The sequence below is a fragment of the Heterodontus francisci genome, chromosome 9 (assembly GCF_036365525.1).
Source record: "Heterodontus francisci isolate sHetFra1 chromosome 9, sHetFra1.hap1, whole genome shotgun sequence".
Taxonomy (NCBI): Eukaryota; Metazoa; Chordata; class Chondrichthyes; order Heterodontiformes; family Heterodontidae; genus Heterodontus; species Heterodontus francisci.
In genome coordinates, this window is record NC_090379.1 from 52,315,646 (window position 1) to 52,327,878 (window position 12,233).

The following is a 12,233-nucleotide window of genomic DNA, read 5'->3' on the forward strand; positions in this document are numbered from 1 at the left end:
TGAAACAAAAACAAGAAATGCTGGAATCACTCAGCAGGTCTGGCAGCATCTGTGGAAAGAGAAGCAGAGTTAACGTTTCGGGTCAGTGACCCTTCTTCGGAACTGAAGCATCTTTATTATGTCTGATATATTTTCAAAGACAATGAGGCTCGTAAATTACTGTAAATAAATGTTTTGTCCTCATTACGTTCATATACTTGTTCTATACTAAATAAGTTGTTCAGTGATTTATGGCCTAAGCCTTAGTTTAGTAAGAGGCATTCTACAGGAGAAGAGGGCTCATGGGTTCATCAGGATAGTGGGATTCCCAATGGTGCTGAGCACTATTGACTGCACGCACATGGCTCTGTGGGACCCTCATGTCATTGTCATGTCAAGGGCTACCACTCTAATGTGCAGTTGATGTGCGCCCACACCAATAAATGCCTGCTATCCTGGCAGCGCCCAAAATGCTTTTATCGTGGATAGAAGTGCTAATGAATTTCGCAGCCTTGGTCTCAATGGTAACACACATTGATGTATTGTATCATACATTATGGTTTTTAATACATTTTCCCCTGATACTTAGGCATTAATTCACCCTTGACTGCTATCTGCCATTAGCTGCATAACGTGTATGTACATATATTGTATATCTATATGACATATAAACTTTTAAAACAAGCAACCTGAATGCATATATACAAATTAAACTAACCCTGGGAAATTGAAGAGGCATGTGGGCAGGAAGTAAAGTTGGGACCACATTTTGCAGTCATTTCCACATATACATGTGCTGCATAATTCAGAAATAAACTTCTTAAAAAATCAAATGAGTACCTATGGAAAAAAAATCAAAATACATGTATAGACAAGGTTGCCAGGTACAGTGATATGTGTCAATGTAACATTGCCACAGACTGGTGGGAAGAGTTATACGTTAATATTTTATTTGTCTCTTTGCCGATGCTAACTAACCTGCTGTGTACACCCAGCATTAAAAGGATTTTTTTTTATTTCTACAGACTTATATAATGCAAATACACAACAATGAGCGAGTTACCCAATCACCTCGGCTGGGATACCAGGGCCTAACAAACCTATACCTCACATGACAATAAGCCCGGGGTGGGGCAGTCAGTAAACCTGTGTATCTTGCTGCGCCGATCGATCAAGTGTCATTCAACCAGACAGATACGCGACTCAAAACAGAAAACGCTAGAGACACTCGGCAAGTCTGGCAGCATTTGTGGAGAGAGAGAGAGAGACTGCTTTAATAAGGACAAATCTATTTCTCTCTTAACATTGGCCGGCGTTGCTTGTGTCACACGCCAGTCGATGCGGAGGGAGCAGCTCGAATCTTCCCGGCTTTCTGGGATCTCAGAAGGTTGGGCTGGGTGACGTGTGTTAAACTGTCAGGCTGGAGGCGGGGAAGGCTGAGCTGAGGCTGGTTGCTGTGGGTCACAGCTGTTTCTTCAGCAGTTGAGAGGGGGAGCGGCGGGCGGAGCTGAGGGAGCAGTAAGGAGCGATTGCTGACAGGCCAGAGGTACGGTGCAGCCGACAGGCGGGGGTCAGGACGCAGGCCGTAACGGGAAGGGCTGCACTTTCCTTTCTCCGGGAATCTGCTGCTGGACGCTTTGCAGGCTGAAGGATTTGCCGGCTCCGCCCGTTGTGATCCGAGTCCGGAGCTGGCCGCTGGTTAAAGCGGGGTCAGTGTGAGTTTACCGATCTCTCGCTGTATTTAACCCCCTCTCTCTCTCTCTCTCTCTGGGTGTTCATAACCATTCGTACTGGGTTTGTAAAGCAGATTTGGGAAAGTTTTATTACTGGAGCCGCCGACACCGGAAAATGCCAATTCAATGGTGCAAACCCGATGGATCATAAACCCTATTCAAATATATCTTTCAAGAGTGAGGTGCGTCTCAGTAAATTACATTTAAACCAAAATAAGCGTGTTTCTCTCCAAACGAGTGAGAAGTGCCAGGCCTGTTTTAATTGGGAGAACACTGGGTGGAAATGTACCGATTGTATGTTAATCGGTGCTTGTTTTAAATATAGCTTTTGTCATCGGTTAGACAAGCTGAGAGCGCACAAAGCATTGGAAAACAGACTTGTCACTTTGGGGAATTCTAACTCGAGGGTGTATATATTGTTAACCTTCTGCCATCATTCCCACTACCGTCAGTATGAAAATGTTTTCTTTCATCTTTGTAAAATAATCCTCTGACCGCAGATCGTGAACTTGCATTGATAAACATTGTCACTTCCGGGTGTGACATAATTTTAATATCGTGCACAACCTGTTTAGACTGATCAGTGCATTCGTTTATTGTTTTGTACAACTATTGGTAACAATCCTAATCTCCAGGTTTAAGGGTTTTTAAGTCATCGCCTATAATTATATGTATTACTATTAGTGAATATTAGAACAATAGAACAATTTTAAACACACAGTTTAAAAATATTGCTGGAAGTAAAATAAGCTGCATGGCTAATTGAGAGATTTTGGTCTTTTTAAACTAGGTGTGTGTGAAAGGTTGAATGTAGCATTTTGCAAATTAAAAATCGAGGGTAATAAATTCAGCAATAATGTTTGCAAACTCACGTACCTGCTAATTATCTAGTTTTTGTTATATTTAAGCTATGCAATTTGTGCTGTTTTTGATCGTCTTGTGGAGAGATAAGAAAATGGTGAACAAAACGGAAAACTATTTTATGTACCTGGAATATGAACGCAACAAAATCTGGAGACTACCAAAGAGTGATCGTTCAGTCTTTTTTGGCGGGGGTGTAGGGGGTTGATAAATCAGTAACAATAAATGGGGGATAACTTTAAAAGTCTGGGGATTTCTGTGAAAGTTAGCTACACTGAAAATGAACTTTGAGTGTCACATGAGAGACTTTACCGTACTTTGTGTGCAAAGAGAACTGACATTTTTTGATCCGTTTTCTGATCGCCTCTGTTGCTTTCCAAAAAATGTAATAACAGGTTAAAACAATAGATAAGTGTGTTATCGAAGTTAGTATGGTCAGATGTACCTGCTGCAGCACCAATTTAACCAGTTGACGACAACGTGTTGCAGCAGGGTGCTTTGAAAAGGCTTTTTTTTTTAGGAAGAGTCAAAATGCATCGTATCAGTAAGAGGAATATGAAATGACAATCGATGAAGACTTTTGTTTCAATGAGTTTTAGTTAAATTATAACCGGCTCCTGCATTCTTTTAATTAAGTAGAACACTACACCGACCATTACTTTTTAATTTAAAAAACGTATGTATTATTGCAAAGGCAATTTGTCCCATTGGAAAATATTTCTTAAATCTGCTTCAGTTCCAACTTGAAAATGGGATATATGCTTAAAGCTAAAATACTGGTGTAAATACTTTGAAAAATAAAGATTTGACTTTGTTTACCTACACAAAATGTAAATTGAGGAAGGATGATTAGATTTGACAACTAAAAATATGCTAAGGCAAAAATGGGCAGTCGGAGTATAAAGTATTTGTGGTTGCTAAAGAGGACTTTTAAATTACATTTCTTTCAAAAGAAAAATCTTGCACAGAGGTGAACTTTTTAGAAACATCTAACTCAATTTTCTAAACATTGCCTTCTCCAGAACATTTAGCAAGTAGATAAAAATCCAGAGGTTTTGGGGGAGGGGGTCAGTGGTTGCACGATGTTTTTCCTATTCAGCTATTCGGCAATTGTTTCATTCATCGTGTAAAGTCAACTTAGATGATTGAACCAAATGGGTATCTGATTGACTCTGCTTTCTTTTGTAAAACTGCCCCACGGTGTTAAGGAATTTTCACAAACTACTGCTGCTTCCAAAAATCCCCATAATATATTTGACATCGCCACCGACTCCAGCATCAGAGACCTCAAGCTTAGAATTAAAGTGAATAGACTGTTTATATTTAATACTTTACACAGCGAGGATGAATGTATGGACTGGGAGACATAGTTTGAACATTTAATAGGAGAGTTTGATAGATGTTTGACGAGTGGACAATCGGAACTAGTACATTTAGGGATGAGCCAGATAAAGTGCAATATTTTCTGATGGTATATTTTCCACAAATTAACTCTGAATTTTTTTTATATAGTGGGGAAAAGTCACCACGACTTTTTTACTTTTTTTTAAACTTCCTATTGGTGGTGCTGCTGAAACCCTCAATCATGCCTTCGTTACCTCTAGACTTGACTATTCCAGTGCACTCCTGGCTGGTCTCCCACATTCTACTCTCCATAAGCATCCAAAACTACGTCGCCCATGTCTTGACTCGCACCAAGTTCCGTTTCCCTATCAGCACTGTGCTCAGTGACCTACATTGGCTCCCGGTCCAAGCAACATCTTGATTTAAAAATTCTCACCATTATTTTCAAATCCCTCCATGGCCTCGCCCCTCCATATCTCTGCAATCTCTTCCAACCCCACAACCCTCCAAATTATCTGCACTCCTCTAATTCTGGTCTCTTGTGCATCCCTGATTTTAATCGTTCAACCATTAGTGTCCGTGCCTTCAGTTGCTGAGGCTCCAAGTTCTGGAATACCCTCCCTACACCTTTCCACCTCACTTTCCTCCTTTAAGACACTCCTGAAAACCTATCTCTTTGACCAAACTTTTGATCATCTGACCTAATCTCTCCTTTTGTGGTTCAGTGTCATACATTGTTTTATTATAATCCTGTAAAGTGCCTTGGGACATTTTGTTACATTAAAGGCACTATAGAAATATAAGTTGTTGTACTTGACATTCATGGAAAGAATCTCAGCCTTGCTTCTTGATCTCTTTCATAGCTTGAGCCATGGATTAAATCATTGCCCTCTTGTCTGATAAAACACACACAATTAATACAAATCCTCATAAATTACAATGTATCTGCCAATTACAAAGTCTTCTATCTGTTTGTTCTTTGATTTGGAATTTGGGAACCACTGTTTATTTTATTTATTTATTTAGAGATACAGCACTGAAACAGGCCCTTCGGCCCACCGAGTCTGTGCTGACCATCAACCACCCATTTATACTAATCCTACACTAATTCCATATTCCTACCACATCCCCACCTGTCCCTATATTTCCCTACCACCTACCTACACTCGGGGCAATTTACAATGGCCAATTTACCTATCAACCTGCCAGTCTTTGGCTGTGGGAGGAAATCGGAGCACCCGGTGGAAACCCACGCGGTCACAGGGAGAACTTGCAAACTCCGCACAGGCAGTACCCAGAACCGAACCCAGGTCGCTGGAGCTTTGAGGCTGTGGTGCTAACCACTGCGCCACCCAAAAGTTGACCATGGTCACCATTAGAATAGCTTTTAATTCCAGATTTATTAATTGAATTCAAATTTCACCATCTGCTATGGTGGGATTCGAACCCATGTCCCCAGTGCATTAACCTGAACTCTAGATTATTAGTCCAGTGACATTACCACTACACCACCACCTCCCCCACAAATTTTTGCTAGTTCCCCTAAACCCATTTAATCCGCCAGTCAAAATGGTTTCTGAGCTGTTGCCTTTGTCATGCATCAAGATTCCAAGGGCCCAAAGGCGACATGTGAACACAATGTGGAGATCATTGTTCTGGTCAACTCTTGACACTGTCAGGGTACAACTGCCTTCAGATCAGATATGCTGCTACTCAAATCCCCCAATTAAAAATTGGGTAAATTAATTTTGAGATTTTCCAAGGTCTACCATACTGGACAAAATGCAACAGTAATATGCAAGTAGATTTTTAGATATTCACATTTTTTCTTCCAAGTTCCAAAATAGTTCCACTTTTTAAAAAAGATATCAGTTTAACTCAGTGCCTCTGATCAGAAGATCGGGGGTTTAAGCCGACTTCATTTGCAGTATTGAGAGTGTGCTGCATTGTCAGAGGTGCTGCCTTTCAGATGAGAAGTTAAATAAAGGTCTTGTTTTCTGTACCACTGGATGTAAAAGATCCCACAACATTATTATTAAAGAAAAGTATGGAGTCTTCTCAGTGTCTTAGCCAACACCATCAAAAACAGATTATCTGGTCATTTATTCATCTGCTTTCTTATTGTCAGTGTAAGAAAGAAGGGAATAGAAACTAACTCTTTTATGCTAAAATAGTAGGGTGGGGAGCATATTGACTAGGAATGCCTTGGGTTCAATCACTAGTAACTCGGTCAGGCTAATGGTGGGACAATTACTATCTCAGCATCCCAGGTTAGGGAATTTAGCCCAAGTTTGTATTCTTGTTTTGTTGCACAAAGATCCCTCCTGGAACTTGTGGGCAGCCACTAAGGATAATTGGACTTGATTGTGATATGTCTTATCACAGCCTGATTCATCACCTCTTGGGAGGAAACATAACCAGGAAAGGAGGAGGAAGCTTCGAGAGTGTTTACTTGTTCACAAAATGTGAAGTCTTCATACAAATCCTGTTTTCTAATCCTTTCTTTACGTTCATTTTTGGTGATATGGGCTTTTATATGCCTGCATTCATTGCCCATCCCTTGTTGCTCTTGAGAAAGTGTTGGAGAACTGCTGTAAGATATGTCTAATAAGCCAGAATTGACGTTGGTCTGGGTATAATAGCCTTTTGTGTACTTGCATAATACCATGCCTGATCTAACAAATATGCAAAGAATGTTTCACTTTGTTATTTTTTATAGATTGCATTTCTTTTTACAGACTGAAGGAGACTATTGGCACAAACACTGAAGGTCATATGAAAACAACACCATCCATGATGAGAAAACTGCCTAATCTATAAAACTGTAAACTGCAAAACAAAATCAAATGTATGTCCTTGTCTTGCAAATGTAGCTCTCAAAATAATACCAATATTTCCATAGCATGCAAACAGGAAACAAAGACTGGCCTATTTTCTGTTTATAAGCTGTTTCATCAGTAACTTTAAACTGAGATATGAAATGTATTGAGTTACACAAAAGCTAGAAACAGAAGAGACTGAAAGTAATTGCCCATTTTACTTCATAACCAGTTAGTCCTTTGTGAGCTACTTCTGAATTATCTTTTTGTATAATAACGCCACAGTAATACTGTCATCAACCATGCACCATAAACATGATAATTGGTGTTATAAAAGAAACGTCACCAGCAGCATATTTGCAACAGGATGAAGAAAATCAAAACGCAAATAATATTTCCAAGAACATGGCTGAATGGCCCATAAAACTGAATGATATAAATGGAAATGTGGAAATCTCTGTTCCTTTGGATGATTGTGGATTAGATGTCAGAAATGCATCTGTGAACCAAAGTTATATAGACGAGCTAGATCTTGGCGAAATTGTCAAAATCCAAAGAGAGACAACTGTACTGGAAACTCATAAATCTTTCGGTTCAGAAGCATTAGATCCCTGTGACTTAATTAATGCCAGCCTAGCAGGCTATATGGAGGATCCCAGTAGCAACATGAAGCATATCTTAAATGGAGTTGATTCAGTGGATACGGGAGAGGATATGCAGCTTAATGCTTCAACAAACAAAGCATCGTGTGCATCAAAAGATGAAGAAAACAATGAGTTATGGAGTGACTTTGCAGGTTACTGTAAAACATCCCTTGTACAGCAGCAGTTTTTTGGTACTTTCCATGAATTGTCTTTGAGGGAAGAAGATGATTCTGCTGATAAGAGTTCCCAGCAACAAAGCTCCCAAATTCCTAATGGTAGCTTCAAGAATCATCATTTTCCAGTCCAACACCACAAATCTACAAATCACAAATGTGACAGTGAATTCAAAACCTCTGTATCAATTACCAATGCATGTGCTCCAAAGTTCACATTAAAGTTAAATGTTTTTGAGAAAGCTGAGGAGGAACTATTTAGTGGCAATAATCCAAGCCAATCTGCAGTTTTTGCTGATAACAGTTTAGCTGATTCTGCATTAAAATGGACAACATTTGAAAGTAATGACCAGTTAGCGAATGGCACACTTCAGACTGTTGACTGTAGTGATACTGAATTTTCAGACTTTGGTACAAATGCAGCACTGTGCCCTACTAGCTCTCCATCCTCTCAAAACCAGGAGATTGTCTCTGCAAGTTCAGCTGTGAAGGTTAGTATTACAAGTTTTTTTTTGTAAACAATGATCATCAAGATAATTGCTTGGGAGAGTTGCTGAGACTTAGCTTTTGGAGAATTGCATTAATTATTGGTAGAAAGTAAACACAGAAAATGCTGGAAACACTCAGCAAGTCAGGCAGAATCTGTGAAGAATGGAAAATAGCCTGAGGCAGCATTAGGAGCATTTTTGGTATTTTTTTTCAGATTTCCAACATCTTCAAAATTTTGTGTTTTGATTAGTCGTGATAAACTGAGGAATAACTTAACTTTAACTGTTAATTAAGCTTACTCACATGATCTGACTGGAAAAAAAAACTTTCAGCCAGTACTGATATCATCAGCACTTTTTTAGTAAAATTCAAATAAAAATCTACTGAAGCAAACAAAATGGTAAGGTATTTGGCAGAATTTTATAACTAGTATTGAAAGGGGTGCTGATGGTGAAACCCCTGCCTTAGTTTTTGCAATGTTCCAATCAAAAAAGTGTCAGGGAGTGAGTTACAAGGCTGTAATCTCTAGTTTATCTGGAAAAATCAAGTTAAATTTTATATCTGTATCTGTTGAATGACAACTTGTACAGTTGAGAGCTTGTTGTTCTGATGAATTTGCTGCAATGTTGCCAAAATATGTATTGCAATGCGAGAAAAAATAGATTGTTTCTTTATCCTAAAAATGGCACATAGATGATGTCGAGCTTGGTAACGTCACTGAGCAAATGCCATTTTGGAGTTCACATTCTGGGCCCCTTCAGCCCCTAGGCCCACAGACTAACAATGGTAAAACCTGCATATAGAAAGATTGGCTGAAATGAGGGAAAGTGAAACAAAAACTGAAAACACTGAATTGCTCAACAGGTCAGGCAGCATCTGTTGAGAGTACAAGTTGACATGTTGAGTACTGAATCCTTCCTCAAAATTGTGAGAGTAGCTGAAGGGGCAGTAAGAATAGAAAATATGGAAAAGTGACAAAGCAGAGCCGGTTTCTGTGGAAGGGGAAATTTGGGTCTACACCAAGGTTGCAAACCACCCCACTAGCACAATGTTCCAAAGTGGGAGAGGATTCCCACCTTGAACACCAACACACACCTCCTCCCAGTTCCCAAAAACATTGGTGAAAGGAGAATAGTTTTAGACTGGGACTGCTATTGTTTTTAATCTACATATCCTAGGATAGGATACGAGCATCAAAGTTTTGGATGAGCTGTTTATGGAGGTTGGAGGGTAGTAGGCTGGCCAAGAGAGCATTAAAATCATCAGTTCAGAAGATGACAAAGAAGTGGTAAGGATTTTGGCAACAGACAGGAAATTTCTGATGTGGAGTTGGAAACATAGTTGGGATCAAATAGAACATCAAAGTTGCAAACAGCCTGGTTCAACTTGTGTATGGTCAGGGAGAGGGATGTCAGGAGGGTACAGATTTCGTTGCAGGGGCTGAGACAACATTCAGGCTTGGGTTGATAAGTGTCATGTAACATTTGCGCCACACAAGTGCCAGGCAATGACGATCTCCAACAAGAGAGAATTAAACCATCTCCCCCTGACCTCAACAGCATTACCATTGCTGAATCCCCATTGACCAAAGGTTGTGGCCACAACAGCAGGTCAGAGGCTGAGAATTCTGTGACGAGTAACCCACCTCCTGACTCCTCAAAGCCTGTCCACCATCTACAAGGTACAAGTCAGGAGTGTGATGGAATACTCTCCACTTGCCTGGATGCATGGGACCGGGGGGAAAGTTGCATGGTCAGCAGTTTAGTGAGAATAGGGTCAAAGGAGCAGGAAGTGTGTCTCTTGGACAAGATGAGCTCAGTGAGGGCATGAGGGAAGATAGGAGAGAAATGAAAGAAAGATGTGAGTTCAGGGCTAAGGCAGGGTGTACATTGGAGGTAGTTTGGCCAGGTGGGCTAGTGGCATGGAGAGATGCAACAGAGGCAGCTGATCTGATGGTCTCAACCTTAGTGACAAGAAAGTCCATGAGCTCCTTGCACTTATTGTTGGAGGTGAGGGTGGAGGGGACAAGGGAGAGGAGTTTAAGAAGACAGTTTGCAGTAAAGAAGCCAGGGGCTGTCTTTGCATTCCAGGATGATCCTGGAATAATGAGCAGTTTTAGCAGACAAGAGCAGGAGCCAGTATTGTTTTATGTGGTCCAACCAGATCTGGTGGTGGATGGCTAAACCAGTTGTCTGCCATATCTTTTCAAGCCTGTGTCCCTTAGACTTAAGGGAGCAGAGAAATTAAAATACTTCAAATCCCAGGCAGACGTATACATCAATAAGAGGAAGACAGCTTTATTTGGTTGGGCGACTGATCCATTTCAAGGGCACCAATTCAGGTGGACTTTCTATCATTTTGTGAATAGAGAGAAAACATCATAAACAGACTGTCTTCATCTTGAATGGTGGAGCAAGGTTGCAGGCACTACCTCAATACTTGTACTATTTGGCATAATAGTATCAAACAAGTTAAAATAGTCAATAAATGGCTTTGCTGTAGCAGGCATCCATGTGCCAGAAGAACTGTTAGTAAGTTATATAGTTTTGAACTTGCTGTTGCACAGCTCCAGGGTTAATATTTTGGATATACAGTTGGACTTTTTTATGACTATAAGCTTCGATGAGATTTTGACAATACCTGTTTCACAATATTATGTTCCATACAAAATTCAGGTTGTAGGCACACAAAATGCAGTTAACATTTTTCCACTTAGTGATAGGATCATTTTCTGTCCTTGTGTTCCACCGTTTCGATTGTGCTGTTCTGCTGACAATTTAAATGCACATAAAAATCCATCATTAAATTTTGGAATCGGGTACTTATTTATTTATTCTATAATTGTTTTCAGATCTTTGGTTCAATTAACTTTCACCTTCATTCACCTGAACTGGTTGTGTCACAAATTGTCCAGCTGCTGTTCTGCCTCATGCTTGTATAATGTTTCTGTGTGGTGATTCTACTTGTCCTTTTCCTTCCTGTTTTGCCTACTTGTGTTGTGTTGTACCTTTTTTCTCTTTTTGAATGTCATCTTCTTGCACATCCTTAGTTTTGTGTTGTTACTTTACAGCTTTTTGTACTTGAGCTAACTCTTATGATCTATGCCTCTCATACTCACTCTAAGTACTGCTGAATGCTGCTGCTAAAATTAATTGAAATGTAAAACTTGAATAGCCAATTTTTGCTCTGTAGGTGCTATTCTTATCCCAAGATTTTTGCCACCACTATTTTTAAGTTTTCCCGAGATATTTCTCTCTTGCTCAGCATCAAGTGAGGCTTTGCTCCCGACAAATCAAAGTGTGAACTTAAATATACAGTACAACATTGTATTATTACCCAGGGATTGAATAGTAATCCTTATTAATGTTTTTACCTCACTGGACATGACACAAGTTCTCATAATTTCCTGGACTTCAGATAGTGGAAGGATAAACGCTCAAGTGTGGTTTCAGTTATAAACCATGGGATGGGTTTATTAATAAAAACACACCGGCAGCAGCATGGGACAATACAACAGCTTGCAATATTATTCTAGAACTCAAACTCCCTCCTTGGTACAAAAATGACAGAAGGTGCAATGCTTTGCTAATTCTATTGATAACACCAGGCCTGGACTAGTCTTCATGCTGTAACTCTTCTGAGTGAGAATTTACAATGTCCCATGCTGCTCCATGAGACTACCACCACACTGCTGTGAGGCAAAAAGAATTGAGTTGAGAGAGTTGCCCAAAATATACTCAAATTTGGACATGAAGCTATCATTCAACCTTTCTGCTTTAAATGCTATGTTGGACCTTTTCCACCTAGGATAACTGGGTTAATTGAGTTCAAATCTCATGTATTCCCACAACAAAATACAGCTGTCAATCGAATACATATAGCTGACCTCTTTGACCCTTGTTTCAAAGTTTGTCACCCTGTTTGCTATCATTTTTCCACAGGCACAGACTGATAATTATACAGAAGGTTATCCAGTAGTGTTTCTAGTGAGATCAACACTAATGGCTTTACAAATAAAATATCTTCACATATTAAAGTCTTCTAGACTTCATAAATTGTAGGAGGAAAGCAACTACTCCCTTGTAAATCTGTCAGCATTCGTATCGAGGAAACGTATTTATTGCTAAAGTTCAATTGGTGTTGGCTACTGATGATTTTGTAAGATATTTTTAGCAGTATTGCTCAGCTTGT

The 12,233-nt window shown here is 39.8% G+C and overlaps 1 protein-coding gene across 4 annotated transcripts in view; it reads left to right on the forward strand.

The window, feature by feature from the left end:
• Positions 1–1,231: 1,231 nt before the first annotated feature.
• Positions 1,232–12,233, forward strand: part of LOC137373756 (uncharacterized) — a 46,892-nt gene continuing 35,890 nt past the window's right edge. Inside the window, exons 1-3 of one of the 4 annotated variants that reach the window (XM_068039070.1) lie at positions 1,232–1,525; positions 1,787–1,894; positions 6,656–8,044. In XM_068039070.1, the coding sequence (XP_067895171.1) occupies positions 7,052–8,044 (993 nt within the window). In that variant the 5' untranslated portion in view covers positions 1,232–1,525; positions 1,787–1,894; positions 6,656–7,051. Of the gene's footprint in view, positions 1,695–1,786; positions 1,895–6,655; positions 8,045–12,233 lie in introns of all 4 variants that reach the window. The other 3 variants (XM_068039067.1, XM_068039068.1, XM_068039071.1) reach the window with 3 other exon arrangements.